Source organism: Patiria miniata, unplaced genomic scaffold (assembly GCF_015706575.1).
Source record: "Patiria miniata isolate m_02_andy unplaced genomic scaffold, ASM1570657v1 HiC_scaffold_10, whole genome shotgun sequence".
Taxonomy (NCBI): domain Eukaryota; kingdom Metazoa; phylum Echinodermata; class Asteroidea; order Valvatida; family Asterinidae; genus Patiria; species Patiria miniata.
In genome coordinates this window covers 11,929,187-11,953,876 of record NW_024037048.1, presented here as the reverse complement: position 1 = coordinate 11,953,876, position 24,690 = coordinate 11,929,187, and the positions used below count along the sequence as shown (strand labels likewise).

Below are 24,690 nucleotides of genomic sequence, written 5' to 3'. Positions count from 1 at the left end.
ATACAAACTACATTTACATCATTTATGTGCATACATTCTTGCTTTCCATATGGGTTGTTTTTTATTATAATTAGATGTGACAACCAACAGAGTAGCAAGTTTGCACAATGTGGAAAGGTGTGCGTATTCATACCAACTGCTTCGGTCATTGCCACTTTAGGTCATGGCCCAAGACCCACTAAGGCTTATGGGCCTTCCAAGAAATGTTACTTTTTTAGTTCAATATTTCAAATAACCATACGAGGATCAGCTTCGAAATGTACGATCACGTTCACACAAGCAGATGGCAATACATGTAAGTACAATCATACGAACAGCTCATTTATAACAACTGGCTTGTAAACTTCCAGAAGGCACAAAAGTTGTTAGGTTTGATAATTCCATTTGTTATATCGTGTGCTTGGATACTGCAATTTCATTGGTCTAGAACGGCCATGTGTCTGGTCTATAAATGCACATGTCACACACTATCAATTTTTTACGTGGCGTTCTGTGATATGACAGTGTGCTCATTGCATGCGCGTATGGAACCTGCCGGTGCGCTAGCTTTGCGCAATGAGAACTGCAACGTCAACTGCTCAGTCTCATGTCTGGCATGACATCAAAATCTTCAGTTATCAGAGGTTACTTCGCAGTGGTTCAATTAATTTCTCGCACAATAAGTTGGAACCATATATCTTTGGAAATGCTTCGCCTCGGGTGCTATGTGCCCCTCGGGTGCTATGTGCCCCTCGGGTGCTAAAAACGTCATATCCCACATTACAACAGTGTTAAATGTAGAATTAGATAACTATGTAGTTATATACATGGAGTCACATAGCAAAAATTCCTCTATGTTCAAAGCTTTGAGTTCAAGTTCAACCTGTACATTATGCACATTTATGGCGGCATATCTTTAACAGTAAGCCATCATTCAAATTAAATGTCATGATTTCATGAAAAGGGTGTCCGTTTTTATTTCTATGTTCTCATATTTGTTTGCCACTGAAGTATTTTGTATTCACTATTTTTTTTAATTTAAAGAAATAACCAGGGACGCCCTAATACAGCTTCACTCTCAACAGCCTTCCCTCAAAACAATAACCCCCAATTTGATATCATCCCAGAGAAGTCTCTGTCAATCTCATCTTCGGTAGCGGTAACGTTTGAAGCGGAACCACAGCTGGAAGATGCTGTTGTTGAATTGACATCGGAATCCATGACGATGTGAATACTCCCACTCACGATTCACTATTTTGAAGGCAATATCCTAGAGGTCGAGAAAGGGGATCGATTAGAATGGGAGTCAATGATAATACAACACCAAATATAGTGATCAGTTGATTACTGATTGGTCATGGGCACATGACAAAACAGCCTCAATACAGCTTCCTTTTCCAGATGCTACCCAAATATTCTATTCTGACTAATCTAGCATTGAATACCATTTCATGGCATCTATCACATGTACGTTGCATAGCTGTGCAACAAATTGATTGAGCAAGTTAAGTACTGTATCTTCTTACACTGTAAAGACAACAAATTGGAATGTATTAAGGGAATAAATGTGTGCTTGGCTGGTTTTAAACAAGTCTGTTTTTTTAACTGGCCAGGGAAGGAACACTGATAATAGCCCAAGCCGAGGGAGAGGGATATTATTGGCGACCAGGCCCCAAACCGCTCTTAAAAGGACTTGTTTTATACCGGCCAAGCACATAATTATTCCCATTCATAAATACCTTTTCAGTCAGAGTCAAAACAAGTAAAAAATATAAATTTCCAACAATTTTACTTCCAAGTTTTTTTTAAACACCCCTCTAGCTCCATGTATGTTATGGCATGTGCCTCTCGCCATTAGTTGTAAGCAACTCCTTATATGGAGATTGGCACGCGCGTGACGCGTACTACCCGATGTGGCGCAGAACGCAGCTTTGTTGGTGTAGGGTGAATTTAGGACTATGAAATACTGACTCACTGGTAGTATTGCACACGCCTACATGAGGATTGTGAACGTGCAACCAATATAACAGTAAAAGGCACTGGATTTCATAAGAGTAAAAATTTCATGTGACACTGGAAAAGTGTTTAAGAACATCCCGCCGGTGTTTTATCAACAGTTTAAGACTGGCCACGTGACAGACTGTGGACTAATATTAAGGTAGGGGCTGTCAAAATAGGGTGGGTAGGGTAACCGGAAGCAGAACTATTTCAGTAGCACCATTTCAATTTGTTCAAGTCAGGACATCACTACTTTTCATTCAAAAAATCAAAAAGCAGAAAAATGGTTGGGTTTGATTACCTCATATGGTGGGCCTGTATGGAATCGCAGGACTGCAAAATCCTCGTTTTCAGGAGATGGTGTCAAGGTGTATTCTGGTGTCTTTCTTTTGTCGATAAGATCAGGGTAAAATATCTGCAGGGAAAAATAACACATACGGTCATCAGAATTATATATGAGGATACTAAGCCATCAAACTAATATGCATACATGAGGTATGTGTATCAACAGTGGGAGTGGTGTATTTTCAGGTATAAAGGTAACCCTAGCAGATGCAGTATTTTTTAAAGTAAACACCACAAAATAAGAAAGTCCACACTAATTGGAGGGGTCATAATTTTGAATCTGATCGTCTTATGATAACGTCATTTATATAGACCTTTGGGAATGTTGTTAGCTACATTTTGATACCCCATTTGCTACCAAAGACTGTAAATTGTCCCATATTGACAACGGTTTAAGAAAATGATGCACTTTGAAAAGTTGCTTTAGCGTAACCACACATGCCTGTAATTTGCCCATATCGATACAAGGATGTCATGTGTTTCCTGTATTGTGGCAATTGACACAGGCAATGGACCTATGGCTTTTTGAGAATTCGGGGGACGAGTGCTCCTGCTAATAAGATCAAAATAAACCATTCTTTGCACTTTGCCATTAAAATTGTTTGGATTAGTTGTGTACAGAAACAATCTACCAAAAATGAGTTGGAGAAAAACTGAACCATTCTTTGATTGTCTGTAGATGAATGAAAATGAACCCAGTTTCTTATTTGTCCCATCATTTACCTGGTTTTGAGCCTGCTTCATTCACTCCAAAAAGAGCACATCACAATTGTCTTTAATTGTGTGGTTCTCTGTAGTGAAATCCAGCATGGGAGACAGGAAGACGTAGTCTGTGGTTTGTTTAGAATTGAAATAATTGTAAAACATGAACAGCTCTATTAAGAATACTTACGTTGAACTTGTACCCTTGAACCACTTTGGGTGGAGGGTTGTCCATGTCATAATGGGTTTGGTTGTATTTATTCCACTCAAAACCCTGCAAAACAAATATCAAAATTGGCTTCAGAAACGATTTACAATTCCCAGGTCTAAAAGGGCTTTAAGCTTGTTTTGGGGGGGTTTTTTGGTGGGAGGAAGGGGTGGTAAGGGATTGAATTGGTTTATGGGGGGTGGTTGGGGTGAAGGTATATTATCTTATTCCTTCAAAACCAGCCTTTACTAAGGGGAATAAATGTGTGCTTGGCCAGTTTTACACATTATGTTTAAGACTTGTTGGAATCTGGATGAAGGCGAGGGTCATTATCAGCCTCCAGACTCCAACCGGTCTTAAACAGAGTGTTTAATACCGGCCAAGCACATATTTATTACCATTCATAAATATCTTTTAGGTCAAGAAAATCAAAACTTTTCGGTCCAAAAGTCAAAACACCTTTCCAACATTTTTTATAACAAGTTTACTTCATGTTTTTCGAAACACCCCTGTAGCTATATTATGGTGGTGTCAATATCATAAACAACTCCTTATATGGGGATTGGCGCATGCATCGCGCATAATGTGTGATGTCGCGCAGAACTCAGCTGTGCCAGTGTAATGTGAATTTAGGCATGTTAGGACTATGAAATACTGACTCACTGGTAGTACTGCGCATGCCTACATGTGCAATGTGAACGTTCAACCAATAAAACAGTAACTAAAAGGCACCGGATTTCAAAGGAGTCCAAATGTGGAGTCCAAAAGGAGTCATGTGACACTGGAAAAGTGTTTAAGACCAGCCAGCCAGTCTTAATCATCCATTTAAAACTGGCCACATGATGGGGCTCTCGACCAATAGGAATGGGTAAACTGTCTTAGGTATTTATGAATTCAATTTGATAATGCTCTATGAAGAAATGAAGTTTTCAATTGTCTGATTGTTGTGGGCTCTAATGCTGCTTCTTTAAACCAAGAAAACGGCCTCAAGTTGAATTTTACCTGTAGCCTTTGATAATTTGTCTAACTCTAGAAAACACTCTACTGGGTTCTAAAATTCAATTATGAGTATAAGGTCTTTTTCAGAAGACCATTATAAAAAAAATAATAACAGGCTTGACTGCTGTCAATGGCCTGCCTTACCGTGTGCACCCTGTTGAAGAAGCGTGGTTTGCGAGGGCGGTATTTATCTGACCACAGGTAGGGTTTGTTCTGCACGTCCACCTCCACAGCAAATGTTGCCTCATCTGAGTCCATACCAGCTCGAGCTTTCTTGATAAACTCTGCCTCCACTGTGTTCTGCGGTATGCAAGAATCCAAAGAAACATTTTAAAGGCTTTTACAGTTTTCAGTGTTCTTTTCTAAACTATGGAATGGGGATCAGAATGGTTTGTCAACAATGAAGGAATGAATCCTGGCAGCTGTTTAGGGATATACAAATTACTCTGTGTTGGAGGCCTGGTTTTGAAGTTTGTTCAATCTTCACAGCAAGACTATAATTCTAAACAGACGTATGTGCAGGGCTCATTGCTGGATACGTATAGCAGGTGTTCCGGTCTATATGTTATCTGATAAACACAATGAATGCCTAACAATGTATACCCAGTTTCATGCACAGACTTGTGAATGAACCTTATTTGACAATCCATGTTTTAGCCAATCAGGATGCAAAATCTGAAAGAGATGTGTTTAGTACTACAGTAAACTCTCCTTAGCTCAAATTCCGATAACTCAAAACTTCATTTATCTCCAAGTATTTCCGTCACAAGGATATTTTGTGTATGAATACCCCAGTAACTTGAAATGCCCGCACCGATACCTCCGTTTATCTCAAACTTTTGTTCAGCCAGTCCATAGAAAACATCACCAAAACAGTCACAAAGAAGCGTAAAAAACATCAAGAAACTTGTTTCATGAGTCATTATTGCCCAACACACTTTGTCTTTTCACATGGGGATGCAGAGTGCATTGTGATCAGACTCTAGCCTGTAACCGCAACAAAAACTGGCTTTTGAGTTAGTCTGATCACTACCGCTGGCCCAATTGCATAGCCTGCACGCCGGCAGTCCAAATGCTGGCTCCTTGCGATGGCCATGTGACTGCATGGGAACCCTTTAAGGATGCCTGCAAGGTAGTCTGATCGCTACCACTGGCCCAGCTGCAGCTGGTACGCCCTAATATCGATTAATTAGGACCGGCCATGTGACTGCACCGCCCATCGGAAAACCCTGAGCGTGGTGCGTCGATATCGATTAACAAACAACACGAAATAAAGATTTGCTACGCGCAGTTACACAATCTGTGGTTTATAGGTAACAACAGTATGAAATCTAAGTACAATGATGATATGTGACTAAAAATATACACCATTAGAACGAAAAAATATAAAAGAAAAGTTTCGAAAAGTGTGTCCATTTCATAGCGAGTTTTGGTGCAAACCATTCATGTACATAAATGTAGCCTATGTGTACTACCCTACATGACACGACTGTCGACAAATCAGGAACCTTGCTTACTTCGAAGTCAGGATATCTCAAATTTGTTAACCGTTCCCTTGAGATGTGACGCAATGGGAGTTTTCTGAATTACTCATTTTTTCTTCTTCAAATTACAGCTACTCTGTAGAATACAGAGGTGTAGTAATTACAGAGAGATGCAGACAAATACAGAGAATGTACGCTGTATGAGACTCCCAGCACTCACCTCTACACTTCCTGTGGTGATGAGCTGTTGCCTAATACGCTGTAGTTTAGCCTTGTCTTCTTCAGGGTCAAAGATCAAGGTCTCTGGAGGCAGTGCTTTCATGTCCATCAGCTTAGGGCTGTAGCCTCCCTTATCAAACTCTAGTAGGCATTCTTCCTCAAGATCTGCTTGAGTCAAGACAGACTCTGGTCTGTAATCAAACCAAGATAAAGGATTAATGCTTCATGAAGTGCACTTTTAAAAGGAAGATATAACATTTGTAAACATCACAAAACGAAATGATCAGATTGTCACAAAATACCTTACTGGATTGTTAGGGAATGACAGTCTAAAGCATCCTGTAAATTCGTGACTCCTGGTGTGTTGATATTTTCAAGAAAAGTGGTATTTTTCCAACACTGGCTTTTTTCAAAAACTGCTTGCAAAGTCTTTGCTGCAAAAACTGCAAAAACTTTTTGCAATTGATTACACACCTGTGAAGGGGTACAAGCCTGCTAGACTGATTTTCTGACCTTACAATTCTCCAAAGTCTATGAATTCTCTGTTTCATCTTAAGTGGGCTCAGGCAACCAGACTACAAGAACATGAATGCTTTCTTAGTTTTTTTTAACATCTATGAGCCCAAAACGTGAAACAAGTCATTTTAACAATATTTGCTTCAACATACTAATCCTCCAAATCCATTTATTTCAGAAAATTGCAGCAAAAGCAAATGTTGTACATTCTTTAACATTGCACCGTGTATTTTTATGCCTTAGGCCCTTTTTGCTAGGAACCATCCTCAATCCTCCAAAATTCTCCAACTTTTGCACTTATGTCCAAATGAAGGATGCCCAGCGCCTCAATCCTGCACAATCCGCCAACAATCCTGCCTCTCAAAATGCATTCATCCTCAATCCTCCAAAATCCTCCTCTTCTTCAAACACCATTCATCCTCAATCCTCCAAAACCCCAGGAGGATTTTGGAGGATTGAGGAAGGTTAGGGTTAAGGCTTTTTCATACTTGGCACAAAAGCAACAACAGCAAACGTGAATTTGTGACATCATGGCAAGTTTTTGCATTGTGACTTCACAAAAGTTGAACACATTTCAACCCTGGTGAATTTCGCAGCGAATGTTTCGCAATTGACACGCAAGTCTGTTGAAATTAGTGATGAAATGATTTTCCACAATGGATCGTTCCTGACTTACTCTGCTTCAGTTGACTGGCCTGGTGCTGCACTCTCTGCCTGGCTAGGGCCGGCCTCTTCAGCTGATTCTGGTTCCTTCTTGATACGTTTCCTAATCTCATGGTCCTCACCATCTGAATCAGATGGTAGCTGGATCTGGCTTGGGTCTTGGCTTGCAGCGGCCTTAGAGGAGGCATCTCTAGGATCAGAAACCACCCCTTGCTGCTCAAGAACAAAATTAGAAAGACATCAATTAGAGAATGTAGATATCTTTGACCCTTGATAAATGTCAGACTATAGGGAGCACATTACATGAACAGTGTGCCCAAAAGAAAATTTACACTTTCTCTGACGCAGATTTCTCGAAATTAGGGAGAAATGTTCAAATTGCTTTACGATATTGCTAAACTACAAGATCTTGGTCGTATATGGTGAAAATGGCGTTGAAAATTAAGCCTAAATGAAGAAATGGCGGCATTTTACAGAATAATTGTCAAAAACCAGTTTGTCCACATGCATGTAGGAGATACATGTACGGTCACTGTTATTGCAGTTTTATGTGCACGTAGCGCTACACAGACCAGTATTGTTTTTACTATGTCTCATAGACTCGCTTGTGGACAAACTGGTTTTGACCATTTTTCTGTAAATGGCTGCCATTTCTTAATTTAGGCTTTATTTTCAATGCAGTTTTTACCATATACCACCAATATCTTGTATTTTTAGAATATCTTAAAACAATTTCAACATGTCTCCCCAATTTTGAAAAATCTGCTTCTGTAAAAGTGTAAGTTTTTTGGGGGGCCACCCTGTACATTGTGAACTAAATGGTTAAAGGGAATATACAACATTTGCTTTTGCTGTAATTTTCAGAAATGGATTGATTTTTTTTTGGGGGGGGGGTTAGTATTTTATAGCAAATATTGTTATACTGCCTTGTTTGACGTTTTTGGGTTCGTAGATGCTGGAAAAACCAAGAAAAACTATCATGTTCCTGTAGTCTGATTCCCTGACCCAACTTAAGATGAAACGGAGCACTGTATAGACGTCAGGGAATTGTAAGGTCAGGAGTTGATTGGTAAGAATAACTGCACAAAGAAGGAAGATGAAGTTGCCTGATCTGACTGGTATAGTGGACAATGATCCTGTGAAGCAGATACTGTGAAGCAGGGTCAGTGATGGATTTGGCGACCTTGGTCCAGTACTTTAAAGACAGTAGGGCGTTCGGGTAAATACATGTATACTGTATACAGGTACTGCATTAAAGCAATGTGCTGTTGATTTCCTACCTGTTGTCTGAGTGCATTCAGTTTTCTTTGCAGCTTGTCTTGATGTTGCTCCTTTAACCGTGCCCTTGCCATGTGGGCATTCAACTGCTGCAGTAGTGATTCCCAATAGCCTGTCATTTGACAATCAAGCCAAAAAGGAAACATATTAAGTTTTAAAAGAATCACTAAGTCTACACGCTACAATGAGCGAATGGGATGGTGCCAGACTATTTTATGATTAGCGTGCACTACGAGCCTCACTTTCAAATTTTTGCTAAATAAAGGAATAAATGTGTGCTTGGTCGGTGTTAAACACTATGTTTAAGACTGGTTGGAGTTTGGATGAAGTCGAGGGTAATTATTAGCATTCCAGACTCCAACCACTCTTAAACATTGTGTTTAATACCGACCAAGCACAAATTTATTCCCATTCATAAATACCTTTCGGTAAAACAAAATCAAAACTTTTCGGTCCAAAAGTCAAAACATGTCAAAACTTAAACATTTCCAACAATAATGGAGTATCCAGCTCGCGAGTAAGACATAAACAACTCCTTTAATGGAGATTGGCGGGCGCATGACGCGCAGATGCAGCTGTAGTGAGTGCGTTGTGAATTTAGGACTATGAAATACCGACTCACTAGTAGTATTGCGCATGCCTACGTGAGGATTGTGAACGTTCAACTAATAAATGGTGAAAGGCACTGGATTTCATAGGAGTCCAAATTTCATGTGACACTGGAAAAGTGTTTAAGATCAGCCAGCTGGTCTTTATCAACCGTTTAAGATCAGCCACGTGATGGGCTCTTGAATGGGAATGGGTAAACTGTCTAAGGTATTCATGAATGTGGCTTAAAATATAGGGTATGTTTAATCACGAATTTTAAATTATTCATCAGAGCAGATTAGCAGTAAATTGTACTAAACTTTTATTTCATTGCTTTCATTTCTACTCGCAAGTTCCAAAAATGAAGAGTTTACCTCGCTTTCAATTCAATATGGCCAACTGGTGAATAAAGTCTATGGGCTCAGGATAGATAGGGTTACTCAAAACAGGTCATTAAGTAGACAACTAAATTGTATGATCTTACCAATATCCACGCCTGTATCGCCACTCTTGATCCGTCGCATGATTTGTTCTTTCAAGGCCAGCAGTTGACTGTGCTTCTTGCCTCTGAATACTGAGGCCACCTCATAACTTACAGATACATTGATGCCTTCCCGTCGATCAGCACCATCTGAGACAAAGTGACAAAGTAGTATTCCAGTATCTTTTGCCTTTCACCGGGTCATTTTATACAACTGTGTTCAATGTTTTCTGAGAGCCAAAAACTTCACAAGTCTTTCCGAGCTTGCTTTACAAGCTGACAAGAGTACACTTGTAAATAATGTGCTTCTTTAAAGGGAATGTACAACATTTGCTTTTGCTGCAATTTTCAGAAATAAATGGATTTGGAGGATTAGTATGTTATAGCAAATATTGTTAAACTGACTTGTTTCACGTTTTGGGCTTGTAGATGCTGGAAAAACCAAGAAAACCAAGAAAACCAATCATGTTCTTGTAGTCTGGTTCCCTGACCCCACTTAAGATGAAACGGAGCAATTTATAGACTTTGGGGAATTGTAAGGTCAGAGAATCAGTCTAGCATGCTTGAACCCCTTCGAAGGTGTGAAATCAATTGCAAAGAAAATGCGGAATAACTAAATATGAAAATTAGGAGCAGTCTTTGAAAAAAGCCAGTTTACACTGGTCGGCCGACCAGCTTTGGAAAAATACAACTTTTCTTGAAAGTGTCAGCACACCAGGAGCCACGATTTTACAGAATGCTTTTAGACTGTCATTCTCTAACAATCCAGTAAGGTATTTCGTGATAATTTGATCATTTCGTTTTTTAATGTTTGCAAATGTTGTATCTTCCCTTTAACTATCTGGTGCTTCTAAAATTAAATCAGTACAGTGGAAACTATACTTTTTCAACCCACATTTTCACTGCCAAGGAGTGATTAAAATCAAATGTGTTGTGGGTAAACTTTGTTCCTTGAACTGTACTGTTTCATGTGATGTGAATGTCAAGGTCATATGTGCAAAATTATAAGACAGTTATGCCTGTTTGCTGATCTGGTCCCAGTTATCAAACTGTAAGCCATTTCACCACATGACTAAATGGCACTCCATACCCTAAAATGCGTGTGGATACTGCTGAAGCACTTCTCTTAAATGTTTGTAATGGTAACACAATCAATAAACTACACCATTAGAATATGGTTGATGTATGGGCGGCCAAACATACCAACATGCCAGCTTTCTGAAAAGCAGTGAATAAATCTGTGTTGAGGGTGTTCTGTGTGTGATTTCCTAGTCGACTACTAAAAGTCACCTATGGTGAGCAAGCAGGGGGTAGTTCCTTGTCAACAAAAGTCGCCCATAGTAAGGAAAGGGTTAAAACATGGTTCACATACGTAGCAATTTTATTTTGGTACTTAGTCTGAAGTGCGATAAAGCGTTCAACATTTACAGAATGGTTAGTCTTTAATAACTTCATTGGCAAGAAGGCATCCACCTTTCAGGCAAGTAGAGATGATGACTTTGTACTGCAACTTACCTTGTCCCTCTGGGCTGATCTTCTTGAGTTTAGCCAACTCATCCTCAGCAATGACTGTCATGTCTTTCCAGAACTCCAGGTTACTATCTTTCTCCAATTCCTTGTATACAATGATATCTTCCATCAAGTCTTCCAGATCATTGATAGTCAGTCCCTGATGAGGAGGGAGGGGGGGGGGGGAGTCAATAGGCAAACGTTAACCAATGGTAGCCGGTTAAAGACTACCAACGGGACGGGCTCTCAACCAATAGCAGGTAATTATAAATTGATATTTCAGAAGAATCAAGTCCTTGCATGTGACGTATCCATTCAAATCCAGTGTTTAATTCAACTCAACTTGAATTGTCATATGGTAGGTCATATTAATACAAATAAAATTTTTCAAATGTTTAATTTTTCAAAGTTTAATTGTTAAAATGCAAATCAATGCCCTAAACACTTTTGAATACTACATCAAAGGACAAAAACATACATTTCATTTGCTGCATTTTGTTTCTCTGGAATTGTCATAAATTCCAACAAATTCTGAACTTTAGATAAAACGCCCCCATCATATAATACTGAACGACTTTATAAAATCCAGCCCATCAGATCAATCCTGTTTCATAGGATATTATACAAATATTGACTGCTTCGAGTGGTTAGTAAAACAAGCCTTCCGAGGTGATCCATGAACATTCTATTTGTCCTGAGGTGAAGCCGCGGGAAAATCGGAATGCTCCATGGATCACCAAGGGAGGCTAGTTTTACTACACAAGAGATAAAGCAGTCAATATTTGTTTTATAACACCTCTCCCACAGATTCTGCTTGATTTTAAGCGATAACTGATTAATTTACTCTAAATAAAAAAAAAGTGTTTTTCAATTTGAAAATGAAATTAGTTGAAAATTTACTTGCACTTTTCTAGACTACTCCTTAACGAAATGATTGAACCCAGCTCTTTAGCGTGATCGCTTGGGAACAATATGTGCAACATGCACACCCTTATACATGCATTGGCACACAATACCAGTTCTTATGCACAGTACTCTGGTTGCTACGAGTATAGTAATTTTGGGCCGTGCACAGCAAGATAGCAAAAATAGCCAATGCCATGTAACTCGCTCTCAGCCAATCAAGATACAGAATCAGTGGGTGAGGTGTTATAATACTCCCCACAAGCATTTACAGGCATTGTCCTTGACCTGTAGTATACACTTACCCTGAGAGCGTTATATGGTTCCTGCATCTCAACAGACAGGTCATCATCTGGATCAGCGCTGATGTACTGAGCCAGTAAATCAATCGGCTTGGCTGAAATCAATACACACAAAACATACATTCATTACACAGAAATAGAGAATTGGTATGTGTCTATCACTTGTACAGGTTGTACTTATCTAAAATCAAAATTACAAAACTTCATAGTGAGCAACTTCTTTATAAAGCACAACTTGTTGGAAGACTGGACTTTTGGTAGTTTTAAACAGTGCATCAAAATAGCAGGGAGATTCCCTGGTCATACATCACTGGCTGCAGCTTGAGTGAATTCACACACATTTTTACCTCTGCCATCTTGTATTCTTATCTTGGACCTCAGCTTTGCTTGATGTAAATGGAACTGCAAACAAAAAAGGAAAAAACACAAACTTGAGTGCATTTTGGACATGTATCCTATCCTAACTTTAAAGCTAATTTCCTATTCAATGTTTTCTCTGCTATACCTCACATTGACACTTCGTCATATTCACTATTCCACTACTAGATTTTCAAAGAGTTCACATTGTTTTTTATTTTTATCTCAACCACAACTGTAAATTTTTTTACCTTATTTTTTGTAATAATCTGTCAACATTTCAGTAGAACTTCACTAAAATGACTACAATGGGATCCACAAATGATTGTTTAGTATCGTGGTCATTTCTATAGCCATTTTCCAAAGCCAACGCTAAGGAGCTATGGGATGTTCATTACATCCAAATGCTCTGTAGGGTGATCATGGTGGTGTTTGATATATAGCGGTTTTCTACTGTATATTTCAACACAATAATCTGATTGTCTTTCCACTGCAATATTCCAGCCATATGCTTACACTGTCCTCTTGTTGCTCCCATTCTTTAAATGACTCTGCTTCTCTCATCCTCTGTAGTTCCTCCTGAGGGATACAAGAATGTTAAGAAAGGATGACAAGTAACAAATTGACTGACAACTTCTTAAACTCAGTTACTATTTATTAGTTATCCCGCGAGCGCGAGTGGAACACGGAAAAATCTAGTGCGTCTGTGTCCCACATACCACTCGGCCTTCAGCCTCGTGGTATGTGGGACACAGACGCACTACAGTTTCCGTGTTCCACGAGCGCGAGCGTGATAACGGATTTATCTTCAAGCAAACTTGACGTACAATAAAGATGAAACGTAGTACGCTGTACACAAAGTGCTTATCCTATTACACGTGCGTGGTTTGTACGGAATGGCGCGCGCATCTTGGAATATCGCAAAACGCAGAGTGCGGTATGGACCGTGGCCGTGCTACATGGTTATATGTAGCACGGCTTGTTGCCATGGATCGACCAATCAGGATCGAGGATTCAAGTTTACTTGAAGATAAAATTTCCTGTATTAGCAAATGCTACTATTAACCCTCCTATGCAAACATACATTCTGTGCAAAGTTGTTCTTTCAGTTGAAATAAAACAAGTGACTGTTTTTAACAGTTAAGAGCTCCTAGCCTACATAAAGCAGGATTAACTTGCTATGCTTTGACTACATCATATCGTGTTTCCCAAATTTTCTGCTGCCGGTGCATATCACATGTACATGGTTGTTCTGCTACACAGTGCAGTCATGCACGCTGATACTGTGCGATATATGGACTGTGTGCGTGTTGGCCAATTTCCCTCCATGACTAACGTTGTGTAAAGTGGTGTGCACGACTTAAATTCTCCATTACTTTCAAGTATCGTTGACCGTTATTATTTTTTACTTTAATAATTAAGGCAATTTTTATAAGCATTTATGTTGTGCTTATACAGCACTTTATACCAAAGGTCTCAAGTGCTTCACAATTATTACCCCTGTTCATCAGGCCATGAAACCAGTTTCTGCAGCAGCTCAAGATCAGTCTCTACCTTTACAGGTACCCATTTACACTCCTGGGTGGAGAGAGGCAATTGTGGTAAAGTGTCTTGCCCAACAACACAAGCCTCATGTTCCCCGTCAGGATTCAAAACCACGTATTACGGCACCAGTCCAACACTGTAACCATTGGACCACAGCGCTACATCACTTTGAGAGGCTTATATTATTTTCGGTGGCACAAACAAATGAATTCCGGTCGAAAAATACGCATGTGGTGCGAATATTCCATTCACTTTCCACACGAACAATTTGCAAAATAATTACAGACTGCATTCCTTTGTCCTTACCAGTTCTTTTTCCCTCTGTTCTCTTTCTTTCTCTCGCTCTATTCTGCGCTGCTTTACTTTTTGAAGTTCAAGCTGAATTAAGAAAAACAAGAAGCAAAGGATGGAATCAATCACAGATGGAGACAAGGAGGTCAAGATTTGTGTGCAAGGCAATACAAGCCAGTTGGGTATTTCAACTGCGCATGCGCAGAATGATATTGGTCACGGGTCATTCGGGATAATCGAACGCTCATCGAAGGCGCATGAATGCGCACGGACCCAGGCGCACGAAGCTTGTGTGTTAATTACAAGCAGAATGGGCGTCCGCGTAACATCACATATCATCCTGTCCGCGATTTTATCCCGAATGACCTTCGACATGGACTACTTCATTGATATACCAAACTGGCTTAATGTTGGAAGTGTACAAAACAATTTAGAAAAGAATGCAAAATTAAATTAGCGGTAACTTGAAGTTGAACACTGAAGTATTCCCCAAACATCGTAGAAACTTGTGGTGAACCTTGAGTTATTGCCTGTTTAATTAAAGATTCAATAATTGTGGGTATATTTGCTTTCAGTACATGTGGGACAAGGTGTCAAGATACCCCACAGATACCCCAAAGCCCAGTATTTAGTTCTACATTAATGCACTATCTGTATGACGGTACCAATCAGGCAATTTGACAACAATGATACAAGCTGTAGCCTACCCTGTTCTCCACTTGTTTGCCCTTCATCATTCCCTTCAAGTGCTCATGCTCCAGTCCCCCTAGTCCATCGGTTTCATTTTTCTGAAAAAAAACACACACAAATCAATGAATACGTTTAGACTTGACCTTAAGCTGATTCTGACTGAATGGGCTTCAATGTAAGTCAGCAATAATTCAGTGACGTAAGAGTCACAATGGCAACCTCTGTAATACACTCACTTGTGATTTAAGTTGGGTTCCAACAGTCAGAAGCCTCTATGCACTGTGTCACTTTAAGGTGCGTCCATGTAGGATCATGGAGAACACATTTATAGTACCAATTAGGGCTGTCCATTTTCGAATAATTAAAGATATAGTCCATCATTTGTAATTTGTGCATTTTGTTCGTTTGAAGCAACAAAAGTGTTCAAAATCTAATGAAGGATACTGAACAACTAACCTGATGAAGTTTCAGCTCAGCTTCAGCTGTATATTCCGAGAAAAACAACATTCTAGGATCTCAATTTCAAATCAAAAGTTGCTAAATCATGTTTTGAATTGTTTTGAATTGCAGCTACATGTATACACGATGTCGCGCACTGATCCGACGAATTATAGCAACCGCACGCATGTGTGCGTCGTGCCAATGCTTGCGCGCGCTTCGCCGAATAACAAAACGAACTACTAATTTAAATTTCCTACGGTGCGTCTTAAGACGCACCGTTGGAAAGACTGCTTTCGTTGATTACTTAAAAATGACAGATTGCCAGAAAGAATAATTTCACAGGGAATTTAGTCCACTTACTATCTTTCAACCAAGTATGTTATTTCAACAATAATTATGCCAGTTACTTTTCGGATGGCTGCAAATGATGGACTATAGCTTTAAGTATTCAATTACTCAAAACTGCGTAGGACCGAATATTCGGATGTTTGAAACTGCCAGCTGCAACTGCGTGCTGCGCCGGTAAAACATTGCACGAAGAGAGTGGCAGTTAACATTTGTATGTGGCAATCGATATTGGGCGCATGAGTGTTTTGCAGCAAGTATTTTGTAATTGTCAAGGGCTTTGCCTTTAACGTCCTATAAATGATGTGAACGACGAACCGCTGTGGACAAAAAAAGTTACCAGCAACTTAAGCGCAGCAACTTCACGATAAAATAACATCACAGTCCTGGGTTTATATGCGTACTTTTTGTTTTTCGAATAGTTGGAAATCGGCAAAAAGCTATTCGAATATTCGGGACAGCCCTAGTACAAATGTACATGTATATATGATAGTACCATTTTTAATCTTCACTTTGAGCAAAGTTTCTGTCATTAACATCTGTAGGTACTTTTCTGGTTATTTCAAATAACCCGATGTGGCTTTATAATGTAGAAATCTTACTCAAGTCACAATAAGCAGTAATACAGCCCAAGAATATGGCAGTCAAGAGTCATGACAGGAAAATAACTGATATAGAATAACATGGTATAGAATGGAAATAGATTACTTTCATGAAGCTTAAACATAGCGTTGACATGTGCAGCTATCCAAAAAGTATTTGTTAACAAGCTAACTTAGTTAAAAGATAGTAATGGCAATAAACTGTGAAATAATTCCTTCTGGCATGCTCATTTTAAAGGAAACAATAAAGGAAGGTCATTTCCGAAGATGAGTCAAGTGTTGCATTTTTGGAAATTTCCATTAGAAATTGTCTTGTAATTGGGCGAATCTGTGAATGGGTGCTCACAAGCGTTGACACAACGCACACGCGGGCACGGTTGCTATTATTCGTCGGTTCAGTGCATGACATCGCGTACATGTAGCTGCAATCAGCTGAATTAGAACATGTTCCAGATGCTGATTTTAGGTGCAATTCAAAATATGACTCGGCGACTTTTGAATTGAAATCGAGATCCTAGAATTTGTTTTCTTGGAATATACAGCATTCACTGAGCTAAACTTCACTAGGTTAGTTGTTAAGCACCCGTCTTTAGATTTTGAGCACTTTTGTTGCTTCAAACGAAACAAATGCACAAATTGACAAATGATCTACTCTACCTTTTATTTAAACTGCTGGAATTATCCCGGCATTGTTGATGCAAAATTGAATGAAGATACACTACACACATAGGAAACTAATGAAATGAGAGAGCTTACCTTGTGCCATACAAATGTGTCCAAGAGGTTGGGATCACCAAAGGGATTATCAGCATTAGTATAACCCTGGCAAAAAAACATAGCAAAACTTGTTGAGAGGATGGCACACTTGGCAATGATTATCTGTGCAAATGTCTTGGGGAATTAGGGCCTACCATTATTGATGATTTTCACAAAATTCTGACAAACACTTGCTTTAGTTCAAATGTCACTGTTACACCTGACCTGTGCAATCTGCCATTCACGTAGCATTCACATTGACTTTACACTATTTTGTATTTGTTTGGCAGGTAGTGTGCTTTTACATAATCACTCTTGGAGACAGAAGGCATCAAAGAATGTGTCATGAATTACAAAATCTTATACATGTACATGTCAGATGTAAAACATTAGGGACACAAAAATTGGACCCCAAATTTGTGGAATGACCCAACACAAAGAAATGTAATTGTTAACTTGTGTTGGATTTTACAAAATATCACATATCATGATTTTTGAACAGCATGCTCTGTTCCATTATATGCAGAATTTGGGAACTACATGTACAGCCAGTTTTAGCAAAGTAAATACCAGGCATGCAACTGGAATTCAGAAAAAAAAACGAGGAAACTCAAAACCACACAAGACTTGGTACAATATTTTCCAATTTGTAATGGCATTCATGAGAAGTAAAAAACCAGGAAATCAGCAGATCCTGAAATACTTTGTCATGTTTGTGTCATGTTTGTGTTGAAGAAAGCCATGCTATCCTTTTGCATACGTGTGCGTATTTCATGATCTGATCTGAACCTAATGCTTGCGAATGCACAGAGATGTTCACGGTTGTATTTTTTCAATGCAAAGTCTGCTGCAATGTTTGCCTGTCATTTACAAACCATGGTTACAACTTACATTTACAAGTGTGGTTTCCAAACTGTCCACAAAATCAACATTAGTTCAATCAGCAAAACAATGGTATATTTTGCAGCATTACAAATCAAATACAGAAAGTTGCATCACGTAAAATCTTGTGCCCTTTGAAGATAAGAGAAAAATGAAATTCAAAATTATACACAACTATTAATTCTTACCATCATTTCTTCATCCCATCCCATCTCTTCCTTGCGTTTACGATCCTTGGCTAGTTTCTTGGCCAGTCGCCGGGATCTTTTCTGTTCTACAGTCTCGGTCAGCTTAACTAGCTCTTTCTTTTGCCTAAGGTGTAATACAAAGAATTTTTGTTATCGATCAAATCCATTGTTTGAAATAGATTTTACACGGTTTGCTTCCTGTACCTAATTAGAAAGTAAACAATGGTTGTGATACTTTAGCTGCAAGCTCCACGTCATTGACAACCTTTGGGACAGTTGGCATGGAGCAAACCATATGTGTTAAGTTAGCAGGTCAAATGGTCAATGGCCATTCGGGATACATAAGTGTTCAGGTGTCTCCAAGACAACAAAGCCATAATGGTTCTTACAGAGTTGGCTTATTGCTGATTTTTCTTACGTCACCTTTACTCATTTCCCACATATATTTCAGGTCATCCTGCCAAGGACAAACATTCAGGAGCAGTGGCAGGCACAAGGGGGAGGGGGTAGGCATGACCCTACTACCCAGTGTCTGGCACTTGTGAGTGGGAAAAAAATGAAAGGGAAAACGAAAAAGAAGGAGAAGTGCTTTGAATAGCGCCCCATATAGTAAGGTGGTGCCCAGCTGCCCCAATTTGTAATTTCGCAGCAGCCAGGTGACTGGGGGGGGGGGGGGGGGGGGGGGGGAATCCTGGCTACATGTACTTTCCAGCATGGATGATCTGCTGACTGGGCGGCCTACTTTGACTGATCTACATGTAGATCCCCACTGTTAGGGAGCTATTCTATGTGGCTACATGCTAGCTGAATTAATGATCTTGTGCTCTTACTTTTTCTCCTCCTTGGTCAATGGCCTTTGCCTTGGCTCACGGTGTTCCTCATCATATCCTGCATCTCTCCGTCCACGGATAGGTGACCTGGACCTAGAGTGGGACCTTGCTCTTCGTCTGTGCTTGTGATGCTTCTCTCTGTGTCTTGATCTGGAAGGGGATCTGGACCTGGACCTGTCTCTGTCTCTGGAATGGCGGTGGAGTTCTTGGTGTCTTTGATGCCGATGTCTGTGGCCATCATCACTGCTGCTTTCACTACTGCTGGAGTCAGAGTGTGATCTGATGGATGAAGACAGTTCAGCAAAATAATAAGTTTGTTCGCAGGATCAATAGTAAAAACCTGAGTAACTGAGACCATGTCAGAGTTACATTGTACACTGTCTATGTCTGAGAAACTCAGACCATGCTTGAAAATACCAACCTCATCCCTACGTGAATAGCATCAAGCAGTATGTCACATAGACGACCTAGGAGGAAGTTTGCTTCTCCAATCTCAATTTGTAATCATGCTAACTCATACACAATACGCTTGTACACATGCCACTTTGTATGAATGCCAAACTGTATGTGTGGAAGGCGGACATCTTTCACAGTATGAATTGAAACATCAAAACATGTGCCAATTCAATGAAGCTAATTTGTTTTTCATTAAATGAAGTCAATGGTTTTATTTGCCAGGTTCCACTTACTCTCAATCATCACTGGTGTGTGAATTAGAATGGAAGAAAAAATACGGACTCAGTAATTTGAAGTCGAACCTAGTCACAATAAATAAACAAGATATTTCAAAATGTACTCGTTCTATTATTCCAATACAATGTACACATAAACAAGTAGGCCTACACACACTTTTGTTTATGGTGTAAATCGAGGATTTTCTTATGTTCCTCTTCCTTTGTTTGTACTCTATTTTTTTTTCGCAACAGCTCTCATTGGTTTTATACACATTTTCCAACCGAGGAGTCCTAAATTCCGTTTCAGTACTCGATTCATCGAAGATGTTGCATGTGTGTGTCCTCGATGTACACCATAAACAAACACGTGTACACATTTTTGTGTGTATTAGTTTTCAAGTTTACAAGTTAGCATGTGTTGGCGGGCTGTCACCACGTTATGGGGAACTTTTTAATTGTTAATGTTGTTATCGGTTATGCAATTGGAAAATGCATAACCAGATAACATTGAATTAACAAGCAAAATTGGAAATGTTTCTCAGTCCCAGATCCATGTCTTATCATTATTTCAGCACTGAATGACCTTCATTGAGATGCCAGAAGAAAAAAGTGGCGACAGGTTGCAAATGCAATATATTTTCCGATAGGCCAGTAGTAGCCTACATAAACTACAAGTTGTACAACGCAACCAACTGTGTCCGGAAACTGGGCAACCTACCTGCGGCTCTTAGTCTTATGCTTTTTGTCCCGTTGTTTCTTCCTTTCTCTGGACCTTGAACGCGACATTTCTTTCCTCTTTCCTGATCTTCCCATGATGATGATCACTGCAAGTGTAAACAAACTTCCAACGTGGACATAAAACAACTCAACAGGAAAATCTTTGACTTATTGTATCACGTTCGAAAACGACTGGACGACGCCATGTTTTAGGTGTCATATAAATTTGGACTCCTTAAATTAAAAACCTTGTCCCTAGCGCTTTTAATAAGGGAATAAATGTGTGCTCCGGAGGTTTTTATCACTCTGTTTAATACCACTTAGAGTCTGGGTGCTGATAATTACCCGAGCCGGAGGCGAGGGTAATTATCAGCACCCAGACTCTAAGTGGTATTAAACAGAGTGATAAATACCGACGGAGTACATATTTATTCCCATTCATAAATACCTTTTCGGTAAAAAAAAATCATATAATTCGTTCAAAACATCCCGATTTTGTTCAACAAATTCACTTTATGCTTTTTGAAGCATCCCTCCTGCAAAATAATGGAGTGTTCAGCTGGCGAGTAAGATGAAAACAACCCTTTTATGGAGATTGACGCGCGCGTATCATGTTCTACGCGATGTCGCGCAGAACGCACCTGGCGCGTTGCGTTTTGAATTTAGAACTATAAAATTCTAACTACCTGGTAGTGTTGCGCATGCCTACGTGAGGATTGTGAACGTTCAACCAATGAAACGATAAGAGGCACTGGATTTGTAGGAGTCCACATTTTATTGTGACACTGGAAAAGTGTTTAAGACCAGCTAGCCATGTCTTTATCATCCGTTTAATACCGGCCACGTGACGGGCTCTCGACCAATAGGAATGGCTAAACTGTCTGAGGTATTTATGAATAAAAATAATGGACTCTGAAACACTCACGCGTGACCTGTCACAGCTTTCCGAATTATTTTCCTTAGTAAGGCCAAAAAAAAAAATTAGTCGGTCTCTGGTCAGCGCGCGCGTCGATTTTAATCATGCGCGTCGATCTTTTTTTTTTCTTCAAAATGTTCCGCGGTCACGCTCCAACAGCGCCCTCTATTTCCGCACCTCCTCAATTTTTTTTTACCAAAGAGCACCAAGGAATGGGAAATTGCACCAAGGCAAATGATCGAAAGCACCAAGGCAAATTAAGGAGGTCACTAATGTACACGAGGACACCAAAAAAGCAAATAGGACCCACCTTGTCTGTACAATCCAAGCTTGAAGAAGAAAAAAAAGCCAAAAAAAAAAAAAAAAAAGCCGCGTGGCCGCGTCAATTCCGGATCTTTGGTCTGACCAGAGACCGATTTTTTTTTTTTTGGCCTAACTGGGGCGGTATCTCCTTTTTCGAAAACCAAACAATTCGAAAAGAAGTTTTTGCGCCACATGGGTCTGCACGTAGGCATGCGCAAACAACTAAGAGTCCGTATTTCAGAGAGTCAAAATTTTACAATACACCAGTCTTCTGCAGGTGCACATCCTTTCTTTCAGGGTCGTTGTAGAGAAATGCGGTAAAAGTCGGTGTACACTGAACATGTTAACGAGGTTGAAATTGCGCGTATACGTACGTACGTAATACTATTACTACGACGAGTGGAGAAGCCGTCAGAATTAGTTGCGGATCTTTGGTCACTGCTGGCGCTGCATGCATAGCCTGATAGCATGCAGAGTTGGATCCAGGTTGATCTTCAAATTCTATAATTGGGTATGATACAACCCTTTCTCCCGTGAACAGTTTTAACTTGAGGGCGGTTGTAGCAGTTGACTGATTGAAAAGATTCCCATATCTGGCCATCACTTGTCACCTGTGCACAAACTGTATGAGAGAACATGAGACTGGTCTGAACTGTTTTCTAAGTGTTTTCTCAGTCTGTCAGTGTCAGTAAATACTTCAATATTTTCGCTGCTAAATTTGACTTTTCAGGACACATTAACACTTTCTAATGGCTGACATGGCTGATAGGTCACTGAAGGGAAAAATTAGTGATTGCCAGATATGGGAATCTTTCCGACTGATTTTTTGCTTGAATTATAGGCAATTAATGAATTATTATTCCAATGCAATTTTTATTAACCAATGCAATGCTAACAGTTATTGTCAACCATCTGGCTCCCTGACCTAGCCTAGGTTCAACATCAGGACTTTTGGCTGTTGGAACCAGACTACCATTCAACTGAATGGCTGTCATTTTTTTAGGCTAATTAAAAACTTTCTTCCAACATGCCCAAAGCCACGGATAACGAAGAAGAAAATAAAATCAACTTAAATAAGTAGAACAATATGATTAAAATATGTATGAAGCTTGAGAGTTAAGAAAACTATTTTACAAAATTAGAGTGGCTTTCTGTATTTCGGCGATAGAGTGTCAGCACAGATCCAGCAGTCATTACCTCATGGCCGCCCACACAATTGAATGAGCCAAAGAAATTTTGTTTAATTTTATCCTGTATAGGAAAATGCATGAGCAACGCCCTAGCACTAAGTAGCAGTGATGGATGCTCATCAACAGAACCTTGAACAGGTTGCTGGGCCCTGCGAACACTTGACTGCAGCCAGTCCTGTGGATGACATTGACTCCATTTGTAGCGAGTTGGAGCATGTTGAATTGACTGAAGAAGAGACAGCATCACTGCTCAGTGATGCACTAGAGCTGAACAAGAGACTCAAGGAGGAGTTGAGGAGGCAGGAGCTGGAAGAAAGGAAGGGGAGGGATGGGATGAGGAATTCAAAGCGCAGACCAGCTAACGATGTAGGTAGGAGAGGGGATGCTGTCAGTGCATCACTACCACCCATCAATCCAAAGAAAGGACTGTCCGTCACACAGCGACGCATCTACAATTCAGTTGAGATTGGAGGAGGGTCTCAGAAGATGAAGACCAGCAAAACATCTAGTGCAATGCAGAGGAAGACCCACAGTGCTGATGTATGTGTAACTTTAATCTTATCAGCTTTTATTACTTTTGTAAAGAACACAAATTACGGTATAAAATGGCACCAGTGAATGATAGTTATTGTTTTCCTGATGGTTGAAAATGTTCACTTCAACCAACATAATGGCTAAATATTTCTGAAGTAAAACCACATGTTTTTTTTTCAATTGCTCTGTATTCCTTCAAAAAAGTTTTTGGATAACACCCCGCCCCCCCCCTCCCCCCCCCCCCCCTCCCCCCCCCCCCCCCCCCCCCCGGCCTCCCCCCCCATTGCCTGGGTCCTCTTTCATCTTTCTGAGCCCTGAGACAAGATTCGGGAATCTGAAGTTCTGTCGGGCCATTTTACACTGATGTCAGCTTTTACTGGTTTTCTTGCTAATACATGTAATTCTATCTTTCTATATCTTTGTTATGACTTTTAGGGTAGTCAGCGACTGTCGTCATCATTGGGTCATTCCAGGTCAAGAGGAACACAGTCAGCTGAGTCCAAACAAAGACCTGAATGGAACGACAGATTTTCATTCTAAATGAACATGACAGAAGTGAGGTGTGTTTGGAGTTCTTTGCGTATTTATCTGTATTTGGTTGGCTTTTAGGGGATATGTTGTTTGATTCTGTGGACAGTAATGTCATATGCCCTTCAAACAGTTCATTATTAGCTTATGACAGTGGATGTCACTACAGCTTTGTAATATGAATGTGATTTTTACAAGAAATGATGAGTTGCACTTAATAAGGCTTAATTGAAGAGGAGTTCAGCAGCATTGCTAAGGAAGTTCAGATGTGTTGAACGCATCTTAAATTTGGTGAAATTGATCCTGGGGCGAGTTAAGACGAGTTACTCTTCCTAAATCAGGCTCATACAAATCAGGCTGCTTTAATATAAACTACTTTTGTGTGCGTGTGGGTGGGGGGGGGGGGGGGGGGATGAGTTTACTCCTATGTGGATCACTTGCAGTGCTTTTGTGTACATGTATGATACACATTCACATTGTGGACGTTGAACAATAGAGCACAATAGGGTCCACGATTGACAGAAAGTCCACAATTGACGATCGTGTACAAAGCGTATGGGAGGTCTTCCTAGAAAGTTAATGAGTACAAACAAAAGAGAGACAATAGGGGGTCCCCGATTGCAGGCAGATACCCACTTGTGTGTGTGGGTAGGCCTACACTGCGTTATGGGGAAGTTTTTTATTAGGCAAATTAGGACCGAGTTATTGGGACTTGCTGTCCCCACAG

General features: G+C 40.0%; 2 protein-coding genes across 2 annotated transcripts; one reads left to right on the top strand and one right to left on the bottom strand.

Annotated features, from left to right (window-relative positions):
• Positions 1-8: 8 nt before the first annotated feature.
• Positions 9-20,722, bottom strand: LOC119738166 (cactin-like). The gene is made up of 18 exons (XM_038212921.1): positions 20,494-20,722; positions 19,102-19,380; positions 18,272-18,395; positions 17,202-17,267; positions 15,075-15,155; positions 14,383-14,454; positions 13,048-13,110; positions 12,522-12,576; positions 12,178-12,269; positions 10,976-11,129; positions 9,464-9,610; positions 8,394-8,503; positions 7,127-7,326; positions 5,936-6,125; positions 4,376-4,531; positions 3,215-3,298; positions 2,279-2,392; positions 9-1,249 (listed from the first exon to the last, which is right to left on the bottom strand). Exons 1-18 carry the CDS (start codon positions 20,586-20,588, stop codon positions 1,124-1,126), a joined length of 2,208 nt encoding a protein of 735 aa, XP_038068849.1. The 5' UTR covers positions 20,589-20,722; the 3' UTR covers positions 9-1,123.
• A 1,357-nt stretch (positions 20,723-22,079) lies between these two features.
• On the top strand, positions 22,080-24,471 carry LOC119738149. The gene is made up of 3 exons (XM_038212899.1): positions 22,080-22,222; positions 22,971-23,441; positions 23,871-24,471. The coding sequence occupies exons 2-3, from the start codon at positions 23,010-23,012 to the stop codon at positions 23,973-23,975; spliced, it is 537 nt and encodes a 178-aa protein (XP_038068827.1). The 5' UTR covers positions 22,080-22,222; positions 22,971-23,009; the 3' UTR covers positions 23,976-24,471.
• The last annotated feature ends 219 nt before the right edge of the window (positions 24,472-24,690 follow it).